The sequence below is a fragment of the Poeciliopsis prolifica genome, unplaced genomic scaffold (genome assembly GCF_027474105.1).
Source record: "Poeciliopsis prolifica strain line A6 unplaced genomic scaffold, Auburn_PproV2 SCAFFOLD015, whole genome shotgun sequence".
Taxonomy (NCBI): domain Eukaryota; kingdom Metazoa; phylum Chordata; class Actinopteri; order Cyprinodontiformes; family Poeciliidae; genus Poeciliopsis; species Poeciliopsis prolifica.
In genome coordinates, this window is record NW_026562390.1 from 11,322,866 (window position 1) to 11,348,615 (window position 25,750).

The 25,750-nt window shown below is 38.2% G+C and overlaps 1 protein-coding gene across 16 annotated transcripts; it reads right to left on the bottom strand.

The window, feature by feature from the left end:
* Window positions 1–144: 144 nt before the first annotated feature.
* On the bottom strand, window positions 145–25,750 carry add1 (adducin 1 (alpha)). 16 transcript variants are annotated; one of them, XM_055040365.1, is made up of 19 exons: window positions 25,622–25,750; window positions 18,498–18,706; window positions 18,225–18,387; window positions 17,727–17,878; window positions 17,126–17,206; window positions 16,838–16,987; window positions 16,610–16,753; window positions 16,431–16,529; window positions 15,939–16,112; window positions 14,955–15,305; window positions 11,458–11,553; window positions 11,249–11,341; window positions 9,089–9,175; window positions 8,004–8,160; window positions 6,533–6,880; window positions 4,923–5,012; window positions 3,693–3,708; window positions 2,124–2,177; window positions 1,586–1,698 (listed from the first exon to the last, which is right to left on the bottom strand). In XM_055040365.1, exons 2-18 carry the CDS (start codon window positions 18,690–18,692, stop codon window positions 2,126–2,128), a joined length of 2,448 nt encoding a protein of 815 aa, XP_054896340.1. In that variant the 5' UTR covers window positions 18,693–18,706; window positions 25,622–25,750; the 3' UTR covers window positions 1,586–1,698; window positions 2,124–2,125. The 16 variants fall into 16 exon arrangements, 11 of the variants coding, with proteins under 11 accessions (XP_054896338.1, XP_054896336.1, XP_054896339.1 ...); XR_008606623.1 differs by lacking the exon at window positions 3,693–3,708 and adding an exon at window positions 4,241–4,274 and having other exon boundaries at window positions 1,642–1,698; XR_008606626.1 differs by lacking the exon at window positions 3,693–3,708 and adding an exon at window positions 4,237–4,274 and having other exon boundaries at window positions 1,652–1,698; window positions 15,048–15,305.

Genomic DNA, 25,750 nt, shown 5'->3' on the forward strand with positions numbered 1-25,750 from the left:
TTGAAGCCCTTCATTGCGATGCAAGTCAAACATATTTATCAGTGGCCAATTTCTTAAAGCACTTCAGGACTCTTTGTTAAAGCAGGATGAATAAAAACAACCTAAGATGGGCACAGAAAAATGGCCTGAATGTGAACATCAAACTGTTTTCTTTCCCATCGATCGGTTGCAAACAAAAGTTTTTTTTTTTTTCTCCAGTGTACATTTACGGTCAACATGTATTCACAGCCCAGGTTTCACAATTTATTTCACTAAGTAAACGTCTCATTATATGGTTATAAGACATGATTGAAAATGCAGCTTTGTAAGACGTTCTGCGTGAATAAATGGAACTGGATAAAAGCAGTATCTGGCAAAAGCTGTGGTTTTAGGACAGGAAAGGGGCCACAGTTCCCTCTCACAAAGAGCAATAATGGATTAATCTAATCTGAGACAAAACAACTAAAAACTAGATAGCTGCGCAGCTGCAGCTATCTACAACATACCTGCTTGTATAGAGCTTATAAAGTGAAACGAGAGCAAATACTAAAGTCATGATGAAACCATTAGAATTGAAAGAAAAAATACAAATGTACACATTCCTTCGCAATAAAAGGCTTGCAGCCAGTGGCAGATACATTGCATGAAGCCTTAGACTGATCAACAAGCGCAATGTTGGTTACAAACAAGGCAGGTCTAACCTTGCATAACAGAGTAGTGTTCTTACTTAATGTGGCCTGTAAGGTATTTGACCAGCATTAAATAAAGAACCATGTCGGTAAGCAATGCAATGCAAAAAGAGAAAAAAAAGAGAAGAAGAAAAAGCATTACATGTGGCTGAGATTGAACAATTTCATTGGAATTATTGCATTTTGGACAAGAGCATAGAACCATTCCAAAGTAGCTCGACTGCAGCTCTCCCGTCTGCTGACATGTAAATTAAATGAGTGCACAGCTTCAGGGATGCATGTATGAAATTTGTAGTCATCACTTGTCATAAATCTCCAGCAGCTCAGTGAGAGGCTAGAAGCTCCTCGCCTTGCAGCGACAGACATATTTAGATACAATCCCTATACATTCTAGTGGTTACATTGGTTAATGAAAAGAAGAAAAAAAAAAAAGCAACAAAACTCTCCCAACGTCACTAAGCATGTGAACCTGTAGTTATAGACATGCATAAACACCAGGTGGAGTGTATGAGACAGATTGCACTCACAACTAAAAGCCTTTAATAATTAAAAACCTTAATGCGATTATTTTTTACATTGTATACAAAATTGGCACACACTAATAAGCAAAAGCAGGTTAATAAGCTTGTAACAAAAGATACAAAAATAACCAAAGTATAATTGTGGAAGTGTGGCTCACTTGAAGAGTATACAGACAGAAAAACAAGAACCAAAATGAAGCCGAGGCCAGACTCATCCAACGTTCTCCGATTCAGGACTGTCTATTTTTTGTTTTTCTTTAGGAAGGATGGTGTGCGGAACTTCTTTTTCTTTTTGGAGGGGGATTTGCTGGGAGACTCCTCTCCTTCCTGGTCCCCAGCGTCAGCGGCCTCCTCCCCGTCAGCTGCCTCTGTGGTGGCAGCTGGTGGGGTGGAGTCTTCGACGGGCAGAGCCGGAGCCTCGGAGGGGTCGTCAGGGGTTAAATCTGGAAGGGTCTGTCTCAGGGTGGCTGCATCACTCTCATCCTTAAAGGTTTGTTCAGGCAACGACTCTAATGGGGGGGAGAAAGGGAGAGAGTTACAGATCGCTAAAGACATGTGACATGGTTATGCGACAGTAAAGTAACAACAAGGCACTTGCTGGTTAAGCGGTGAAATCCATACAATTTGCTATCTGAAAAGGACCAACTCCTGAGTTCACAAAGAAACTAGCAGCTTGAGTCTAAATAAAAGTCACTCACTCCCACAGGTAACATTCTATCAAAAACCATAAGCGTTTAGGATAAACACACATTATAATAACTAATTCACTGTCAGTCTACCTCAGAACAAAGTCAAGAACACTCCATTAAAATCACAAATAAATTACAAAGCTCTCCTTCAGAAGTGCCAATAAGCAACATAACAGACGAAACAATCGCCAGCATTTCTTCTTTCTGACGTTAAAGCTTGTGCACACATTTCTTGTTTGTTTTACCTTCACTTAAACAGGGAAATCTTAATGACTGCAGTTCTCTTGTTCATTTGTACCCTGTGTACAAACAGAATAAAGTGGAAAAAGAACAGAACAAGTACTGGTGAAAGTCCAAAGATTTAACAATGTTTCAATATAAAAAAAATAAGAGACAACACGAACAAGTCAACTCTGGAGCCATTCTCGTTAATGGCTCATTAGTCATTCATGTAGTCATGAATTATAAAATCACAAGACTGTATGTAGGTTACGCATTAAAAGCGCCGGGAGTTAAGAATTTGAGTTCCCCATTTTGTTTTTTCCAACCAATCTGTTGGAGTGCAGTAGTTCTCAGGAAAATATACATGGTAAACTAGCATGAAGTGAGATTTTTAATATATATTTAAACATGTACTGCTGCACCCAATAGGTGTAAAACTTTAAAAGTATCTAAATTGTGCAGCAGTCTGACAAAATATGATAACATGAGATTTTAGCACAGTTTTCTTGAGGATGGGGAATGAAGAAAATCTATCTTTTGTCTCCAATAAAAGCTTCAAGAATCATAAACTTTAACTAGTGTAGAATATTGGTAGTTTTTATGACTGCTTTCATCCAAGTTGGCTCTCATGTCAAAAAAGCAATATATTTGTAATTACATTACAAGTATTATAATTAGTGTGAACTTTGTCTTGATCTGATACGACTAAGACTTTCTTTTCCACACTGCATAAACATTTCTTTATTTTGTCATTTAGTTTATTAACGTAATTAGCTCCATTTTGTCTTAATGCGTAATGTTATGCAGAGTTTGATGAAGTACAATTTGAATTTCTTTTTTTTTTTAAACAATTTTCTATATATGAGTAAACATTTAAGAGGAGATTTGACAAGAGGAAGTCAGGGAAACGTCATATTTTAAAACATTTCACTGTTCTTCAAGTGCAATACACTTTTTTTTAAATCAAATTCAACAAGACCTAATTTTAAACAGCTGATGTCACTACAGACTAAAATGTTTTTTTTTTTCATACCGAGCAGCTCAATTTGTAGATATTATATATATATATATATATATATATATATATATATATATATATATATATATATATATATATATATATATATATATATATATATATATAAAATACATAAAAAGAACTATACAGCTCTATTTTTGAAGTGGAGTCTAAACCATGAAAAGCATTTTTTCTGTCAATCCGTCCATAACCCCATTCAAAAAATACTCCAAAGACAGACAGACGCCTGCAGCATCCAGATGGTCAGCTTGAAAACAACAAACAGCATCCACAACAGTCCCAAAAGCTGCCAGACAACAACAACGACGTTATTCTTTTTTAGTAGAGCCCATGCGAAAGAGAGAGACCAGTATGAAACAGGACCATAGAGAGCTTTTAGCAGCGTCTTCACTTAACAACTCGAGTCAGTCAGAACAGCAATAAGATCAAACACCACAGACAGACAGACACTGGAGACCAATGAACAAACAGCCAGCCTTCAACAACCAGGTTTCAAGCTAAACCGAATAGCAGCCAGTTTGCTTGGAAAGCTTCACTCAAAGCACTGCTGTACCTGGTAAAGGAAACGCCTGCAGGACAGACAATATTTCAACACAATTTGAACCACTGAAAGATTGTTTTTAATGAGACAGAAATATACATTTAAAGAATGTGCCGATGTGCAAGAAAGGTTGGTTAATTTCAGAGTGAGTAGTTGTCAGGAGGAAAAGAGGTTACCTAACACAAAAGAGTGAGCAGGCTGTGAGGTTTACTTCATGAGTCGCTCCACAATACCAATTTAACAGATGTGTAAAAATATGACTTACAATATGATTTTTTGTTTCTTTTTGCCACGTTGACATACTTTTTCTAAATAATAATAATAAAATAAACGGGAAGACATAGAAAGAGAGACGAGCTCTGAAATAACCCCCACCAAGCCCAAATTAGAAATTCAGAGGAGAAAGAATAGTCAAACCCCAGCAAACAAGTTAGTCTGGACAAAGAACCAAATCTGCTACTGAAGTCATGCAAAGAAAAACAGGGTAAATGAGCAAACAAACATGGAGGGGTGAGCAGTAATTAGAGGAGTAGCAAGGAGCTGGAACAGTACATACTTACTATGGCAACAGGTACTCTTTTGTATTTCCATCTCCTGATTGTAAACGCAGCCACAAAGAAGAAAAAGCACAAGTAGAAACAAATGTCTATGCAGATCAAACCACAAGCAATATGGTAAATAAAAAAAAAAATTAAAAAAATTGAGAAAATAACTGAAGGTCGAAAAGAACAAAAGAAAAGGGGGGACCATTCTTGGAAGACCCCAAAACAGATGGAGAATGGCAGTGAGAGGAGAGACTGTACAGAGACGTTAAAAACATTTCTGTATCAGATTACACCAGTAATCAGAAGCTGTATGATAAAAAGACAAATGAAGTTTTATTTTTACAGCCAGTTCCAGTATCATCACTGATGATGCTGATAAAGGTGTAATCCAACAGTAATAAAGACCAAGAGGGATAACAATAATCAAGCAGTGAAATTCCTGTTTGAAATATGCCCTGCTGCTTTTCTCAGCACATTTGCATGCAAATTTTATTGAGAAAAATCAACTCCTCTTGGGCTTTTATTACAGAAACACAAACCTTGTAGTAGTATTAAAGAGCACAACAGACCCAAAGAGAGAAGAGGCAGGTGCAGAGACAGGAGCCTCTACAATCCATCTGTAAGTCCTGAACACCAGAGCTGAGAGAAACCCCATGCCAAACCAAGCGACTTTGTTAACGCCGTCAGGCTAACATACCTTCTTCTGCTCTGACAGGAGTACTCGGTGGTGTGGATGTGGGTTTTGGGTCTTTGTCATCCTCCTCAGCCTCTACTTGTTGCTCTGGATCTGAAAGAAACATCCACAATAAGAAGCCACTCAGTGCATCTGCAGTGCTTGTCACATTTGTTGGCAGCCCTGACAAAGGTGTGTAAAATAAGCTAATCTTTTATTGCAACAGAGAGCGTAGTTTTGGGTCTTTCAGTTGATCATACAAGCAGCCCATTTGTGGGTTTCTACGACAGAGAACTCCAACAACGTTCTTAAAGGCCTCATCTCACCTATACCCACAGTTAAAGTCACAGAAGACTTCAGCAAACTTTACTTGTTTACATCTGTGATGGTACGACAAAAACAAAGCAACTGCAGATTACGTCAAATGGTTATTATGAAGAAATTGAAACACCTGGATGTCATTTTCTTGCTACAGCTCCCCAACAATTAGCTTTGGAGATTTTAAAGTATTTGGTGTAGTACAGTTCCATTTGTTTTAAAATGTCTATTTATCTTGCATCCGTTTCCTGACTTATTAAGACGACCTATCATTTGGATTGAATCTTGTATTGTCTTTCATATTCTGAACAAACAATATTATATTCTAGTTTATCTGAAAATAATCAAATGCGGTTGAACTTAAAATAGCAAGGTTGAAACATTGGTGTAAAAATAATAAAAACCATGGCTTATCTTTCAACTCACTGAAGAAATGTCCCATTACATTTTTCTTCATTGTGACATTATCTTACAACAATACAATCTTAACCTATTTTACACATCCTTACCACTTGCTGCCATTAAGTGTGGCAGCAAACTCTCCTTAAAGTTTTGTAAGACCAAAACTTTAGAGAGAATTCTTTTAATTTATAAATGTCGAAAAATATTGTCAATCAGCTTGTTTCAATAGAAAAGAAGGAGAACAACATTAGGACTCAAAAACCAGGAGAAAGACAAAAAAATAAATAAATAAAAAACAAAACAGAAAAATATTTCAAACCTTTCCAACAAAAGCAAAACTAAAACTCCAAAACCAGTTTCCAACGATTATGTTATGGAAATAAGAAAGGACAGATGACAACATAAAGAAGACATTAGCAGGAAGAAAAGGAATCCATTTATTTTCAGAGTAGGTGGGTTTAACACGTTTTCTCTGATGTCTAATAATCTGATTGGATGACCAATCTTAGGAACTGCATCTTCACATTTCACTACAGAAGGACTTTCATTACACGAGGAGAGAGGAACTCCCAAGCATCCTCTCTCCTCTGCTTCGTCCAATCAAACTGCAGAGAAGGATCAAATGTGCCAAAGCTTTGATGCCTTATGTCAAAACATCAGAGACGGGCATTCAGGGTAATAAGAGGGACCCAAAACAACCAGGAAGAGCCTTCGGAGATGAAATACGGGAAAGGAAAGAGTTTGCACATTGTAAAACAAGGGCAGCAGCAGACTCCAATCCCTCAGAGGGAGGAGAGGAAACAGCAGGCAGGAATTCCCATGAGGTGGTAAGTAGTAAGACAAGCCCGGGATGAGCAGGGAAGGGAGTGGAAGGCCAGAGTTTTTTTGGGATGTCTTCGTTTCGTCTGGTGTACCTGCGGCCTGACCTCCCTCTGCCGCTTCCACATCCGGCGGGTTCTTGATGAGGGCTCGCACCACAGCGCTGTGGAACTCCTTGTGTGGGGAGTCAGGAGCTGACAACATCTTGTCAACTGCTGAAAGCGCATCATCTACTGCCGTCGCTGCAGAATCGGCGACGCTGCTATCAGGCTGGGGGGAAGGAGACCCTTGAGAAGAAGCAGGAAGCTGGGTTTCCTCCAAGCCGGATGAATCAGTTGGATGAAGAGAAGTGGACAATGTAGTTTGACCCGATGATACGGCTTCTGGGTCTGGTCTGGGTGGGTTGGAGATTGATCCTTTAATACTGTTCTTCTGTTGTTGCACTGTAAATCCATGTTTTTGCATGTTGGTGTGGAGAGATGACATTGTTTGGCCATGCTGAACAATGAGGTTGAACAAAGGCATTATATTTTATCAAGCAAAAGTTAAAACTCTAGTTTTAATGAACATGCCCATTTGTAATATGCTTCTTTAGGACACCAGTCACATAAAGAAGTGTAATTTGTGTCACTAAACGGCACAGAGTGAGTTCCTTTATTCATATTTTAAAATTTATTCATACTCATTGAACACACTCATTTGAAAAAATAGTGAAACTCACAATCCCAACAACATATACAGTTTTGGGGGGTGTCAAACATCACTAAGTGGAGTTCATAGTGACAATGATAAATCTGAATTCTTTCATTATTCATAATTTATCAGGATAAATAGGCCTGCCGCAATAAGCAATAAATCAACTAATCACATGATGGATTAAAACAAACTAAAAATGTTATTTGCATAATTTCTATAAATTATGCAAATGTAATTTGCATAATTTATAGTTTTTCTTTCTACCAAACCGTGGATGATAAAAGTCTTCAGTCTGGTGCATTTGTCTCAATGAGCCCTTATTTTCAAAGGACAATTTTGTATACGAAAACTTCATAATTCTTTTTATTTGTCGTTTCTGTTGCAATGTTAATTTATGTTGACTAGTTAAAATGTCTTCCAGTTCCAGTGTCAAATGGTCATTAGAATTTAAAGTTTATTGATCTTTGAGAAAATGTTCTTGCATTATTATGTCATTACCATTCTATTTGAAAATGTTCACACAGTAACAATATTATCATTTATTGTACTGACTTCTGGTACAACTTATAGTCCAACAAAATTTGTTATTGTGACTGGACTAGCAATAAATGATAAGATGAAAGCCTCATAGTTTTAAACGATTTAATTACAGAGCATAAATAACGAGTGATTGCAGAAATCACTGATTTGTACGGAACTCATTATCTAAAGCGTAAAAGTTGTAGATAAGCTTGCATTGATATCAGAAAATAATTTTTCACAGTTAAAAAAAAAGGTTAACTATGGTTACAGATTTATTTTTTTTTGGTTTCATTTGGAGATTGTCATTTAAACGATGTTGGTGTGGTCTGCCTGCCGTGGCACATTTACCTTCACCTCCTTTCTGTTTCTGCTCCACTTCACGGCGGTATTCTTCCAGCTCCTGGTCGGTTAGCTTATTGAAAGGGTTCGGACCAGTCTTGCTCACAATAACCTTGGGTTGGTACTCCTTCTCAATAATGGCCTTGGATGCAGTCACCAGCTCACCCTTCAAGACACACAAGTGAGAAAAAGAAGTCGGCTTCAGAGGATGGGGTCGTTCTGAGTACAGCTAAGTGAAGAAAACTGTCTGCAGAACCAGAAGGCTGGAAACAGAGTTTGAGAAGTGGCAGTCAGTAACACTCAGCAGCTTCTGTGGCTGCTGATTCTCCACTGTCCAAAATATTCCAGACTTTAATACGGGTATTTAATTTCTCACCAGAAAAAAAAAAAGAAAGAAATATAAATCACAGAGAGAACTTCAATAAGAATAAGAAGAATGTTTTTAAGAAGAGTGTTGGGAAAGGAGTCACCTGCTGAGACTGAACGACTAATCAAGATGCGTAGGATGTGGGCATCCCCTGCACCAAATTTATCCTGAAATCAGTATCAGACTAAAAACCTTTTTTTACATAAAGTTAGAAGTGGATTAATAAATAGTCCAAACATTTAAGCTTCGCTCAGTCAAGATACCTTGACCTTCTCTAATTAAGTTGTCACAATTAAAAGGGGGGAAAAAAGGAATGGTGATAGTCAAGGAAATTTCTATCTGAAATTGAAAAGTTTGAGAATAACTTACAACTGCAAAAAGTACAAAAACAACATAGCTTTTTGCTCTGACTCAGCAGATTCCAGATCCATGCACCAATTTAGTCTCAATTCTCTTGCTAATTATTTCTCAGAAGAGTCTTTACAGAAAATCTCTTCCTGTGTTTTCCACCCGAATAAGATTTGCAAGCAAAAACATAACTTTACACATTTTAATATTGTATTTCACTGTTATTTTTAAGCCAGAATACTTAAGTAATTCTTAAGGCATCCAACAAATTTTTTCCCCCACTGAAAATTTAACCCAGTACCAAATTTGGACCAAAGTTGGCCAGACTTGTGTATCGCACTACAGGGTCAAATAGATTTGTGATTGGAGCAGTAAGTACCTTTCTAATTGTTTTAGCAGGACTATAGGACCCCTCGGACACATCAAGGCCATCAATAGTGTCTGTACAGTCAGACAGAGGGGCATCCTGCAATAGCAAATCATGTAAAGAGGGGGAGCACAACCGAGTACATCCAAATAAGCAGTCACACTCACACAACCGGGGGAAAGAGTACAGCAACATCCCACAGAACATATCCTTAAGCAGAACAAAGAAAACATTTTAATCTTGAAGATTAAGTAGTTCTGCAGGATTTTTCTTTAGCAAGTCAAAACGATGCTCATTTTCTAGGGGGTCCTCATTTTAGCTAACAATATGTGAACTGACTTTCCACTGTTGCATTTATATATATGTACAAGTATCCAAACCCCTTGAGCCATTTTAACATGTTCGTACGTTAATTTTTTTTAATGTATTTTATTGGGATTGTGTGGGATAAACCAACATAAAGTAGCTAATAATTGAACTGAAGTGAAAGGAAAAATAGATACAATGTTTTTATTTTTCTCAACGTAAAAATCTGAACTGTGTGGTGGGTAGTCTTTTAAACCCACTAAGGCCAATAGATAAATTAAAATCTTATGCAACCTGTTGCCTTTGAAAGCATCCTAAATAATAAAGAGAGTCCACTTGAGTGCAAGTTAATCCCTTTAGAAATACATGTGTTGTGTGAAGGCCTCTAGGTTCACTGGAGAACATTCGTGAACAAACTGTCAAAGACCACAGAACACAGCAAAAGGTTCAAAGACCACAGAACACAGCAAAAGGTTATGGATAAAGTTGTGGAAAATCTGGAAAACACTTGAGACTGGCACAGAGGGTCATCTCAAGTTAGGACAGCAGCACTAAACTGTATGGCTTATGTCAATGCATATGGCATTACAATGGCCTAGTCCAATCCTACAAACTATAGACTGCAGCAGGACTGTTTTGTTTTTGTTTTTTCCACAGATGCTCTCCATCCAATCTAATGGAATTTGAGTGATTTTACAAAGAAGAATTGATATCAAACAGATGCTACCTTTTATGAATCACTTCACCATTGTTCACTTTGTTGTGTTGGTCTGTCAGATAAATTCCCAATAAAATACACCAAAACTTGTGGCTATAACATTAAAAAAAATGTGCAAATTTCAAGGGCTATGAATACATTTTTGAAGCACTTGCATACCCAAGTATACTAAAACCATTTGAGGGAATACATGCACACAGGAACCATTGTAGAAAAATTGAGTCACATTATGAAAAGCATGACGGCAGAGAAAGTGGTAGCCATTATTAGCATGCCTTTCAAACTGTCAACACAAGATGATGGTCAACTCTGGTTGGGGTATAGGAGACTTTATTGTTCATGCCTCATAAGATGTCACTACTATTGCACTGACTTAAACCTAAAAATCCAAAGACAGAAAGAGGATAAAGTCCAATTCCCCTCCAGGAAAACAAAAAACAAATGGCGAAAACATTCACAGCATCTTGAACCTGAGCCATGCAAACAGAACTAATGAGTCAAGACTTCATTTTATGCAACCTTTTCAACCCAAGAGGGGGAAACCTTGCACATGCATGAAAAAATAAAAAATAAAGAGAACCGTTGCTTAGTAATAACAAGACCTTTTGTTTAGTATATCAAAACTAAAAACTCCAAAGGTAGTAAATGTAGCTGTGGTGCTTAAAGGACAGAACAATGTTGCTAAATAAATAAAATTGGGTATGAAAATGGATGCATTCTGAGCTGTCAGAAATATGGAAACCAAATCATGTTTACCTTTCCCACACATTACTCACCTGCAAGAACGACAATCTCTGTGATCAAAAAATAATGTCATAATTATGAAGTCCCCCACATCCTAACAACAACACAGAGGACTTTTTATTCTCCAATTAGGAAATAATTTTAGTAATTAATATTAAAATATTGGAATTAAACTGATTTTAAAGTTTCTTTCAATGCAGCTCAGTGTCCAGAACAACTTCATGCGCATTGTTCTGATATTGTTTAGATTCAGACATACCTCCTGACCTGGATTGAGAGAATGAGAAAATTTGCTTTTAAGTTGTCTTAAGGGACAAGTGACTCAAACCATATTTATTAGCATCCAGTCCAGGTCAGGAAAGTTACAGCAGCGAAGCATGGAGGCGTTAACGTCACACACTGACCTGGTTAAAGGTCCGTTCCACCACAGTGCCAGCACACAGAACCTGAGACTGGGGTCCTGCAGTCTTTATGTCCTGCAGGTTCTGCTCCCGGATCTAACAAACAAAAAGACATTTTTTATCTGGTTAGAGCGAAACATATGTTGTTGCAGAGCTTCAAAAAATGCCAGTTGAATAAGGCGACATTTAACTCCACAAAAACACTCCAATACCTTATTCCTCATTTCTAGGACTTCCTTTGGATCGGTGTTCAGTGGAATAAATTGATTGGCTACTCCAGCCTGGCGAAGGCTTTCTTCTTTAGTCCACTGTAAACACGATGTAAAGTGTTAAACAGTTAAAACAGGAACACCGAATGGCAAGAAAAAATAAAATAAGACTAGCACAAAAATATATGTAGACATAACTCAATGCAGGCCTTACAAATCATGCAAAATAAAAATCCACAAAGTTTGATGACTTTTTTTTTAAAGTGAGTCAATGATGATGAATATTTAGCTGGGTTTTAGCATGTTTTATTTTTATGAGCCTAGAAAATCTATAATATTTTTTGAGGATTAAATAATTAGGCACATGTGGGAATGAGTTACCTACCCATCACATCAGCTGTTCTGAAATATCATCTTAAGGACATTGTAAGAATTTTTGCTCTTTAGGCAGCACGAGGCAGAGCATTAAATACATTATTTTTGATTCAGGGAAGTATTTGGATATCTTATCTTTTCATTTCCTTATTTTAATATCTTCACATGTTATTGATTGAAAAGTATCTTGGCTGCTGAAAACTAAGAGACAGCAGAACACGCAACTTTACATTCAAATTTGTGATAGTTTTTTTTTTCACCCATTGGGTAAATAGGTTTCACAATACTATATGAAATATTTACTAATGAAAGTAATAGAGGTCACAGATAATGGAATACAGATAATGACAATACACATGGAGTTAAAATGCTTAAGTTATTTCTTAGTTTTTCTAACTCAAGAGTAGGCTTAATTCCAATCACAAAAAATAGCAATATCACTACTTTTTAAATTCTGAAATTGTACTCAAATTATTTTTGTACTTTTTATGGCCACAATAATATTTGTGGTAGTGTATTCATTTTAACTTACAAAAAACTGGAACTAAATCAGCACCAAATGTTTTAAAATGCTCCATACTGGAAAATATGTAAATATGTTTCAATTCAGGTATCAGACCCTGGAATTTGAGTTTGAATCTCATATCTGAGCAAATGATAAGCCTTGTTCATTAATAAAGTAAAAATCTCTGAAAATAATAATTGGAGGCCGTGGTATACAAGTGATGCTTGTTTCAAGCCACCAGATTTATCAGTTTATATGGTGGGGTTTGTCTATATGCATGATTTCATGAATTCTACTAAGAAAATTTCTGCTCCTGAATCCACTTCATGAAAAAAATTATAATACAATTTATCACTGGTGTTTTGTAACAATGGAAGTCGTTTGTCATCATCATTGATCTACCATTTGAACTAAAACCAAACTGAATCACACAGAAAATCAACTGAAGACAAATAACAGTATGAGTCAACAGAAAGAAAAAAAGAAAAGGGCTAGGGCAGTGTGGGGAGATGTGAGGGCGGAGTGGTGGCTGGGTGGGTGACCGAGACGATGAGGCTGGCTTACGAAGCGAGAGTGGCAGTGAGGGGTGAGCTGGCATCACCAAAGTCATTTCCCAGGCTGATACACAACAAGGACAACAAAGATAAGAAAGAAACACACCCGAGAACACTCTGCCATTTTGGGACAAATGGGAGCTACCATCACAACGCAAAAAACAAAGAGCATCCTCTTTGCACAGGATGAAATCTGTCAAAACCCTGTGCTGGGTTTATAAAATTTGTGTAAACTTGGTAATGCTCAGAGTGATTAAAAGGGAAATTATTCATCCATTTTTAGCATTAAACGGAATGAGCAGCAAATGAAGATAAAACACCAACTTTCATGCCACCTAGTGAACTATTTTAACGTAAGCATGTAACTTGCAGTGGGGAGCAAAAGCTCATGACTTCATTCCTGTGTTTACTCCAAGTTTGATTGCATGGTGGCCAAACCAGAAGAAGAGGGGGCAGGCTAGATGAGGAAAAGGTGCTGGATGGGTACAGCAGGGTTGGGTTGGTTGAGTATGAGATGAACATGTAAACATGGTATACTCACTGAGAAAGAGTCTCACAACATAACATTTCCTACTTTCCCAACAGGAGATAATTGATTCAAAAAGTCAAGTCAGATTTTATTATGTCTTTTTTGTTATTGTTTTCTTAAAACAAATTCAATCATGCAGGCACTGAAGATTTTATAGAAGCTGCTTTTCAGAATAAAACTAAAACAAAAAATTTGAAAAAAAAAAAAAAGTTAGAGGCAAAATATACTAGGAGTAGCAGGAAAAAACAAATAAGCAGGTTGCACGAAAGCTTTTTCTGACTTAGCCACCCAACAACTCCTGGAACCCCCGCTATAGATGTGTAAAAATACCTTCCTCTTATTGTAGCAGGACAATTTACACAAAAGAACAACCTGTAACTATCTTTATCAACTGCAAAATTGATGCCAATCTTAAGATTTTTGTAACAACTAAAAGTAGTGAGAATTAAACTAGAACTGTGAGCTTCTTTGCAACAAACACTCCAGACAGGTCTTGGTTGAAACAAAAGACAATTTGGGGAGAAAATGACTCATGGCAAGTAGTAGGTATGGTGGAAGATCTGCAATGCTGTGGGAATTTTTCATCTTTTGAAGGCCTGAGACTGTTTCATAGAGTATGGGATCATGAACCTGTTGACATTCTTGAATATTTTGAATAGAGATCTTGGAAAAATAGTAGAAACTGTAGAAACTAAGTAGTGCACGAAAAAGGAACAGCAGCTTTGGGTAATCAAGAGTCCTTAAAAGATTGTCCTCCTCCCCATCTCCCTAGTATCCAAAACAAATAAAAATTTACGGGTAAATTAAAAATAAATACATCTGTGTGAGAATACACAGATGATTTCATTTGAAGGCTTTTCATACATCTACACCAGAGGTGCCAAAAGCTTTGTAAGGTGATAAAGCTACAACTTTCAGTTTCAATCATATTTTTGTCACTATACCAGAAAAAAACTAAATATTCTCAGAGGCATGCCCGTTTCCATTGGTTCCATGAAAAGTCTATTAATTAAAGACTCGTATTTACAGGAAAGCGACGTGCATCTTCAGCAAATTATTTTTAATAATAGTTGGATTCATTTTTAAGAAACAAAGAAAGTCAACATCAAGATGCAAAGAAAAAATAAATAAATTGTTGCCATCGGGATGAGCAGATTGTGTGGTGAGCAGCAACGTCCCTGTCTTGCTGCATTCACCTTCCTACCTGAGGACTCATGCCACACCCCTGCTGCTCGCTCCTCTGGGAAAAACATCAACACGTACAATGCATTTCACAACAAGACATGCTGTGGGGCATGCTCTGGGCAGCTGGCCCGGCATCGTGAAGCTTTTGGAGACCAGAAGGAAACATAGAGGGTTGATTGTGGATCGCCAGGCTTTTTGTGAAAGTTTATGACATAATTAACCATTGATTGATATTCAAGCTTTACTTTTCTGTTTTAGTCTCCCCAGTCCCTCAGGATGCCAAACAACTACCCAAAGCTACCAAGAAGGTAGCTGTAAATTCTATACTATGAACAATAAGGTAGGCACAGACCAAGCAGTTGGTTATACAGCTTGGCACGCAGACACCGGACGAGAGAGACTGCAGCAAGGGTTTGACGTGATCGTGTGTTATGTTCGTCCACACCTTAGGCTTCGACTTGGGGCTGGTGCCGTCGGGCCCGTCCTCGTAGGGCTCGTCGGGCCGGCTGCCGGCATTGACCCAGCGGGTCTTGTCGCGCTGGCCGCGCTGGAAGCTGTGTTTCAGCGGGGAGCGAGCGCCTGAGTCGCTGTCCTCCCCATAGGAGTAACTGCCGTGGGCGGAGGAAGCGAGCTCCGCGTCACTATACTTTTTACCTTTGTCACGCAGAGCCGGGCAGCGGTAAGGATAGCCCGTCCTGTAGCCCTGGAGACATGGAGAAAACAACAGGAGTTATAAGTTAAAGTTGATCCTGAGAACATTTCATTCAATAAGTTAGAAAATTACTGAAAAGTACGTTTATTTCAGTAACTCCATCACCATCACATAAAACACATTAAAGAGATTAGAGAAAGACCGATGTCTTAGCGTCTTTATTTGGTCTGCTGACAGTTATCAGTTAATGAAAAAATATTAAAATTTTAATATTACATCACACCAACAAAAAATATGTTTTCAAAAACATACAGGTATATGTTTAATACATATACCTGTATGTTTAATACTTGCTTAAAAGTTACATTCAAAAAGTACTGTTAATCAGACAAAAGAGACTCATTGAAACATATGTTTCAATTTATTGAATATGAATGCAGAATATTTTGAGAAATCAAAGTAAAATGTTATACTTCAAATATAAAAAAAAGAAAAGAAAAAGTGCTTTATGATCTAGAAGTGTTAATTTTTTCCCCCCATATTTTACTCAACCATTTTTTCAGGTATTGATTAGCATGACCTCCTGGTGCCATCACAACAAATTTGTACCATTCAGGTGTATAAGAATATAAAGACCAGTTTTGAGCAGTAAACCTTGTAGCAGCATGCGCACGTTGTTCTTACCAAATTGTCGAGCATTCTCATGAGAGCCTCAAACTCCTGCTCCCCAATTTGCCACTTGGGGTGTGTTGACGACCCGTCCCCTGCTGGCTCAGGGACACGTGGCCTTGATTTATACTTTGCAGGGTCCAGCATTACCAGATTGTCGGGCCCTCCAGCGCTGGCCAGTGTTCGCACCTGGAAAACATTGAGGTATACAAGGAGACATACCAGACAGATCCAGAGCAGAGAGAAAAATGAACAAAAAGGTGGAAAGTGGGACGTAAACAGCAAGGATGTGCAGCAAACAGCAACAAGAAGAAAGGAGGGGTTATGGGGAGACAAGAGAGAAAGTAGTGGTTATGGGACAAATAAAGTTGTTTTATTGATTGCAATCTTTCCATGTTGCCCATTGGAAAGATTGAACAAATAAAAACATAAATGAATTTGATGACTCGTTTGTTAAAGCGTAATCTATCAAATAAAGTAACTTTACAGGCCTCAGGTTAGACCTACCTGGATTTCACAGGCAGTCACCAGGTTGTGGATGTAATAGAAAGCCTCCTCAACTGTTTCTCCAATTGACACCAAGCCATGATTCCTGAGGATGAGAACCTGACAGAAAGACAAAAACATCTAAGTCACATAGCTCAAGCTTTGCTCGACTTATTTTTGCTTTCACGTCTTGGAGGTACCTTGCTCTTCGGCCCAAGGCTCTTCTGTATGAGACCTCTTTCTTCGTCATCCACTAGTATGCCGTGGTAATCATGATAGCTCACTTCCCCGAGGGACAGAGCTTCAGGTGAGATAGGCAACAGCCCACATTTCATGGCTGACACCTGCAGAATAAGCACAGAGTGTCATGAAACATCTCAACAGCAATTGGCAGTACATTCCTTGTTAAAGACATTGTGCGCACTTACCGCTGCACCTGCTGCTGTGTGTATATGTACAATACACTTGACATCAGGCCGTGCAGCATAGATGGCAGAGTGGAGCATGAAGCCAGCCTGATTGACCCCCAGGTTGGTGCTTCCTCTGTCTACAATCTCACCTTGAAGATTTATCTTTACCTGAAAGTGATTCAACATGAAAGACTGTTGTCTTGTGGACCTCTTTCACTCAATTCACATCAAAGTGTGAGGAAAACAACGTATCTTAAGTTGTTTAAAAATGTTGAAATTCTAATAAATGCCTACAGTGAATCTTACCAAACTAGAGGCGGTGACTTCACTGTAAAGGAGCCCAAAGGGAACAACGAGGAAGCGTTCCTGGTCTGAGTTCACTCTGACCTACAGAACAACAGATGTGAACGTTAAGTTATAATTCATTATTCCTGATCCAATCCCAACAATCCCAGGAAGGTGCTGCAATGGCTCTTTGCAGAGTCCTGACTAAAATGGTTATTGAAAACAGTAACATTTTAGTTGCCGTTTTATTTTGTGTTTAAATATAAACATCACTTGTAGCTTACTGAAATGGATAAAAACTACTCTTCACAAATAATATGGAAGTCGTTATTCAAATGAGCTTTAAGGGAATACTTACTTACCTACAACCTACCTACTTAACTCTATATTTTACTATTTTGAAAATCAACACATGTGAATTAATGAGGCTTTAATGTGAAATTACTACTTTGTGTAATCCTAGCATCAAGATAATTTGAGATGGAAACCATTTCTTTTTCTTAAAGCCCAACCAAATCAAAGTTATCACAACTAAAACTTTACATACATGCAAATTAATTCCAATCTAAATTTATTTAGTAAACTGCTGGGTTGATAAAGTTGCATGTGAGAGCAATCTTACTGTGAGGTGGTTATAGATGAGCTCAGACCATCCGAACAAGTCAGCGAGGCGGTAGAAAGCAGCCAGTTTGCAGCGGAGAAGCTTCTCGCCCTTGTCGTAGGAAATGGAGTCTGAGCCTCGCAGATCATTGACTGGTGTCACCATTCCCAAACCTACGGAGAGAAATGGGCAACATGGAAAGATTGCAATCAATAAAACAACTTTATTTAATTCAGTGCAGTTCTACCTCCAAAGGTATTTTACAAAACATAAGTCAATTATACACATTGTGATAAAAAAAACTCTGCAGTCTAGTTCCATTTTTATGCAAATTGATGTAAGGAGGCTCTGCCATGCACAACACTAAAAGAAACGAGGAAAACAACTTATTATGCTTAGTGAAACACAACTGGTGTCATTGTCCTGCAGTTAATTATGACATACTCCGCATTTCTCATTGTGAGTGCAGACTCAGTGCTGAGGTCAGAAAGTCCTCTACAGTCACTCATTCCTGCTTACTCATGTTGAGCGCTGCCATGCCTCCTTGTGGTGCAGCTGGGTACATGGAAGGCATGCTGGTGGTCATGAAGTCTGCGATCTGCTGCAAGGCCAACAGACTGGTGGGCGTCTTCCCCTTCTTCAGCTGATCCTGGATCATCGTCTCCAACTCTTCACAAAAGGCCTGTCAGTTGCATACAAAGAAGATGGTTTTAAAGTTGCCAGCTTGTGCATTATAGTAAATTTTAATATTCCCCGATTGATTTGATTAGCAAGGAGTAGAAATAGACTGACGGGGCTCTGAAGAATCATGGAGACCCTCTTTCTCTGCTCCATCATATTGAAGTCCTGCCGCAGGTCCGGCGCCATGTTTCTCTCCCTCTGGTACTCGGGGCTGCTCTCATCCACCCGGTCGAAGTACCGCTCCTTGTGTGGGACGGTGGTGGGAGGGGGGGCCGTCACCACCCCGGCACCTGACTCGCCATTCATCCTGAGTTGGCCTCCTGCAGCAAAAAAAAAAAAAATAGACAAGCCTTAGCATTTTCTATTGCTGCGTCATGAACACTGTAGTGTGTCATCACAGAATAAAATATGAGAGATTAACCAGAGTCTGTTAGGAATGAGACAATATTTTTCCAATTTTTGAGTAAGCATATATCTGAATACTAAACTAAACCCTTCTTAGCAACCTTTCAAAGATTAATGTTCCCTTCTGGCTTGCTGCTGGACTAAAACCCATTAAGCATGAGCTTTAAGAGTCACAGCCTTTTTCAAATTGCTTTTATTTCTACACACACACTGGGTATATTTTCTTATGTTTGTGTGCACAAAGGAATTAAAGTAGGGTTGGACGAGATTCTTTGGTTCTGAACACTGCACAAAAAAGGATTGTGCAAAAAAAAATAAAATAAAAATTATCCTATTTTCAGGACATACAGGCTCCCAATTTCATAGCAAATTTCTCATTTCATAGCAAATTTTACACCGATAGGTAAGATTTTCCAGGTAAATTGAAATAAAAAAAAATGATATTTGAGACACCCGCTTATCCTTGCAGAGTCCCAGGGGAGCTGGTGCCCATCTCCAGCTGTCATTGGTCGAGAGGCGGGGTATACCAATGACAGGATGCTCAGTGAACCCACTCCCTCTCCTACTCATGCAGTTGCTTTTTCTAGTTCATAGAAGTTCTGATTGAGTCCTCTATGAACTAAAACAAGTTAGTTTAGCGCAGCTGGTCAATAATTGGCAAAGAAACTCCACAAAAATCACACAAATCAAGATTTAATCACTGCAGTGCAGTAGTTCTTTACCAGTTGACTGTTTTTTCTTTGTCATGGCATTGGCTTTACTAATCTGCTATAAGCAAAGGAATGAATAATTTATAAACATTATATGCTCCATTTGTTCACTGCTGAAAAACAATCCCCCAAAGAAAACAGCAAACATGTGAAGGGCAGATAAAAGACAAATTAAAGGTGGAGTTCTGGTCCATTTCCTGACAACTGCCGAGTGTTGGAGTAGATCAGTGGTCTCCACCCGTCTGTCACAGTACAGCCCACTCAAGTTTCGACTCCAGCTGGACACAGGCTAAAACGCAAGCGAGTATTCACAGAGGCCGAGGCAGCCCATTAGTCTGCATCGATACAAATGTTCAGCCACAACTCCCAGGGCAACTGCTGGTCCGACTCGAAGCATGCGGCACCACTGTGGGAGCCGACAGAACCACTCAGTGTTTCTGTCCATTTCCAACAATGTTCAAACAAAACCAATAAAAATCAACTGTCCCATTTAATCTCTGTTCAGAATACAGCAAAAAAAAAAATTATTAGCAGACACTTGAGGTGCTGTATTCCTGCAATACTATTTTAGTGGTGGTTCTACTTATAATCCAATAATACAAGTAAATCCACAGGTACCGATGCTTTCACATAAACGCTCGAATGTAGTTTAAAAATCGGATTTAACAATGTCTGACAGCCTTGAAGTTGAATCCAACAGTCAAAGCGACTCAACAACGCTGCAGTGTCTGCAGTTCTTGTCAGCCTGATTCCTCCTGTAGAGTCCTAATGCTTCTGGACTCTCTGTCAGATCTAATTCACTTTGTTGTAGATTGGCTGAAAACCACATGCTGAGCTTGCTGTTGGTCGTTCATGTTTGTGTTGCTATAGCTGCAGAAAGACAAAACATCCGAGTACAGAGGAAAATCCAAATTAAAGAAGCAACACAACTTAAACATATAGATTAATCAAGATATTCTATTAAACACTTTGTGTGTGTAAACTATAGTGGATTTGTTTACAGTTGGAAAAGACAAATGTGAACAGATTCAATAATATACACTCTTAAAAATCAGCCAAACAAACCTTTGTTTATGTTTCAGAGTAAAAAAAAAAAGTCAATTACTTTGTACCAGGAAAAAAATACATTAACTTCCTTTATTAATAACTAATGACTGTCAGATTTTAGATGCAAGCAGGATCCACTTGAGGCTAATGCGAAAAAATAGGAACTCTCATAATCAATGACAAATGTTGCTTAGAAGTGTTTCACTTCAGTCTATTTGTTCATTATGTTTCCTCAAAGTATGTAAACAAGCAGTTAAACAGTAGCATCATGCATTTGTCACAGTGTAGAAATGCACCAAAAGCACTAGAACAAAAAATTACATTACCAATAGTCAAACTAGTAAAAAAAGAACAACAGGAATCGTGTGGTCCTCTAAGAAACAACTTCGAGGGATCAATTTATAAGTCAAACAAACACACTGAAAAATAATTAGGTCATTCCATCAGCATCTTCCAATCAATCTGTTCACATTAAATTCCCGCTGTGCTCACTGACACCAAACGATTACATCGAGCTACGATGTGAGAGATAACAACATGAATGTTTCCAGCCAACGTTAACAATGGCTGACAAAAAACACGATTTCAAGGCTGATTATTTTTTTGTCGACAGCTTAGCAGTAAGAGAACCGCAGAGACGGGAAGTGTTCTCCAACTCTGTCAAAGCCTGTCGTTTCCACAGAATCCCCTTTTCTCCACAGAAATGTAGGCCCATTGTACTCGACGAGCCGCTGCTCCTGTTGAGAGTGCAGTCGCCATGGAAACCAAAATTATTACCATAGAAACACAGGGCATCCTTTTTAAAGATTATTGTTGCGTAAGAAAAGCAGCAGGCTAACATCACACGGCAAGCAAACCAGATTCCCAGGGATGACAACCTTTCGACGAGTCTGTTCGTCATTTCAGATTAAAACCGTGACACGGACTCATTGAGAGAAAACAGAAAGCATCTGAGGATGAATGGATCCTGCAGGCTGTCAAAACCTTACTTTACCCAACAACTCATCAGTGAGAAAGAACTCCCTAAACAGGGCTACAAGAACAGAATGATTCATTTTTATAGCCCTAGAAGAGGGAACTCATTTCTTTGTCCCAGGCAACTTATGTACACAATGTTTCTTTGACGGATCGGATAAAAATCCTAACTGAACATAGCCAAAGTTTTGCCCTGATTCCAGCTGATAAAGATTCACACTTGCTTTTGTTACTCTTATTAACTCATTTACCAGTGTTGTGGTCATGTTCCACTTCAGTCACTGATAAAAAAAAAAAAAAAGTATGTTCAGGACGTCTTTTTGTAGTGACTGGTGTTTCGTCCACATTCCTCTCTTCTGCATGAGAGCTGTCTCTATTCCTGCATGGCCTCACTTCTCCTGAACAGCTTTACATAGTGAAGCAGTGATATGACTTGCTGATAATTTGGCTCAAAAGCTGGCTTTTCTGGTGGTTCCAGTTAATCACGCGGGCAGATAATTTTGTTATCTACTTCATAACTTAAAAGGTGTTGCTTTATGTGCCTAAATACCAAAGTCTAATGGTTTAGCAGCTCGCTGAGTTAAGTTCAGATCTCTGCCCAGTCAGCTGGGCACATCACATCACAAGTCAATATTAATTTTACTGTAAACGTCAGCATGAAATTTTAAATAACAGACTGGATGTCAACTTCAAAATTTTGATGATATTTCTTATTGGTGAATTCTATTTTATTGTCCCATTATTGTAGAAGTGACATGACTCTGTTCATGCAGCTCCAATTAATTATGCAGATAGCATTTACAGAGAAGTTTGTTTTCCAACAACTTTGACAAACAAGACATCTGGATAGAAAACAAATTCTCAGCACCACTGAACGACCAAAAGATCCACCAAATCCTCTCCAAAAACATGACATTGGAGTGACTCCATGCGAAGAGATCATCATAACACACGTTTAAGAAATGAGCTTAAAGTGTTGTTAGTTTCAATGCATAATGACGTTGTAAGCCATTTTTAATATCTAACTAAAGGCCACAAACAAGACGCATCTAAAGATCTCTGTGCTGGATGAACAGAAGAACAGCAGACGCTCATGTGATTCTGACAACAGATTCTCCAGGTGCTACAACCACCACAAACAAAAATTGGTGTGAATTTAACACTATGTCAAGCAGGGTCTCATTACGTGCTCTAAACTGTAATCAGTGTTCACAGATAAGTCTATTGTTGACGTGTCGAGACAACAGGCAAACTTGAACTAGATTTAAGAGTGAGACAACAACATGCGCTTGTTACTGCCATCACTGATCGAAACACTAATAAGTAGCAATTTATTTTCCTCAGGTTGAGTAAAACAGAATGTGGCCTTCATGTATGAAAACTACTCTATAATAAAGACTGAGTGATGTTTTTTTATTTCCAAATAACATAGAAATTCAGTATCCCATATATGAATGTGTTTGCCGCTAAACATGATGCACATCAACCCCACAAGACTTCAGCTAAAGCTGATAAATGTGATTATTTACAGCTAAATTAGTTGTATATCAACACGGGGTCAAAGGCCACTCAGTGAAGAAGATTCCATCGCACTCAGGGAGTAAAGATCTTGATTTTTGAAGAACTGTCCTGGGGTCTGATGAAGCTACAACTGAAGAAAAAGACAAAAGTTGTAAGACTGAGAACATTTCAACTGCAAAGAGAAATGAGGAAACTGCAACATACAAGAATCCCCCTAATGATTTTTTTAAAAAAGTCAGAAGTCATCCTTGCTTCATTTAGCAAAATAGACAGAATATCCCTATAAAAAGCCACTGAAATTATTTCCATTCATGATTGGAGGCAGAACAAACCACCTGTTCAATTGAATAATAATGAAACAAATGAATGAATTAACAAGACATGCCTGGAAAGGAAGGGGAAGTGGATGATGGAAATTGCATCTCTCTAACAACCAATTTATAAATTATTTATCACAAGGGTTTTTCAGTAGTAGTCTAAACATTTGATCTGACAAATGAAAAATGTAATGGATATTTTGTTAATGCACCAAGTAACAATTTTTATAAAACAGAATCTCAATTTTTTTCAAACTTGAAACACCTTTTTTGCTCAAGTTCTTGTGACGACACATCTCATTCCGTTGATTAAATTAAGAGAGAATAAGATGTTTCCTATATGCAAAAGGAAAAAGAAACAGCGTGGGAGATGTATCATCTGTTCTTTAGTCCAGCAACAGACAGAGAAACAGTAAACACTCATGTCATTCTATTACAGCGACTGGAGCCATCTTGGACACATTGTTCTCTAATAAAACACATCATCCCTGGTACAGTATCCCGAAATCCATTACCCGTTTTAGACTGCTAATATGTGTTATTTTGTTTTGTAGCTTTTAACATAGTATATTGATTATTAAATGAAGCTTCAGTGAGTGGTTGCTGTGGTGTGACAGTTTCCTTACTGTAAGAAGTGCTTCAAGCAGTCGCGTTTAAATGAGCATTTTGACAGGAAGGAAGGAGAGAGTAATATAGTAAAAACATGGCAGAAGAATGAGGAACATATTTTCAGCTGCACTGCAGTGGAGATTGTGGAAAGTGGGAGTTAAACAAACACAGCGCCTGCATCTACAACCAGTGTGTACATGTACTAATAGAGTGTGTGTTGAGAGTGTTAGCACAGAACCAGTCACAGAACCGAGCCCTGTCCTTTGGGAGGTTTGGTTGTTCTAACAGAATTACCAGATCCAGAAAGTATTTACAGTTTGGCTTTGCAACATCTCTCACAAGAGAATGGAGAACGTCTTTCTTAAAGGGGCTACACATTATTAGGAAACTGTAAAGCTGCAATATCATTGTTAAATAATGTGATATATTTCACCATGTTCTGGTTTCTTCCCCATAAAATATTACAAAATGTACCTTATTGGCACTAAAATATATCTAGTCTGAGAGTGCATAGCTGAGAAAAGGCAACCCAAATGGACAAATAAATCAATGAAAGAAAAGAAAAAGACTCCTCTGAAGATGTGGCCCTAAATTACAATGCAACAATCCAACAGATATTGGATCCAAGTAAGTCATTCCCAATTGTGATTTCTATATACTAGTATGCTGAATAAATTGGGCAGTTCCACCTCTCAGTGAAATCAGCAAAATGCAATACATCTATGTTCATGATCAATGATGTATCCAGTGCATTCCATCTCATTCATGATGTCAGTATGCAAGCCTCATTGTGAGGCTACAAATTTCACTAAAATTGTGAATTCGTTGGATTACACAAGCTGCATTTGTTCAGAAACCTTCATAACCTTATTACTTTACCAGTGGAGTAATAACAGCCTTAACATCCCAACAAAAATAATCACAATGTAATAATACAAACAACTTTTTATTAAAGTGCCTCTTAAACATGCTGCATTTGTGTTTATAACTATTGCCAGGAAAATCACAGTAGACATTTGTCATTTTTGCACAACCAATTCTTTACAAATCTAGTGTGGTCCAAATTTAATCCGTCCAATTGCATTTGATTGTTGTTGTTTTTTTTTACCCTTGTATGCATTTAGTATATAAAATAAAATAAAGTACAACTATGAGCTCCAAATATGGACGTTCCTCTAATATCACTGTCATCGCAAACGCAGCTCAACAAAACGGAATTTGCACACCCATTGTTGTGGAGGAGGGAAATACTCCCCAGAGGAACATTTGTACAAAAACACACCTACAGCAGCGAGACCACGCGAAATGCAAAAAAATAATGCAACTGCACCGAAGGCCTGCAATGGTAGCAAAAGCTAAGGACGCTTAAAGCGAAATACCTCGGGCCCAAAGTGTCCTCCCTGGTTGCTTTCCAGACACAAAGGCCACTCAGAGAAGGGGAATTATTTAAACAGAAAACAAAATGCAAAGGTCGTCGTTTGGTGTCGGATAATTTGCAGAAATGGCTCTGTTTAGACTCCCCCGCAACACATTAGCCAAACATAGACCACCACTGCAAATACATGCAGCCAGATATCTGCAGACAAAAAAAAAAACACACACACGGACTAAATGACACATGACAAGCAAAGCATGTCGTATATTTACTTACCCTCCTCTATTTAATACGGTGGCGAAATGAAAACAAAGCCGAGCAAAGACTGACCAAGGGTTCTCCTTGTTTTTCTCCCCTCCCCTAGTGCTTTCAGAGCGGGTTTATCTCCGCTCTCGGCCGTCCTCC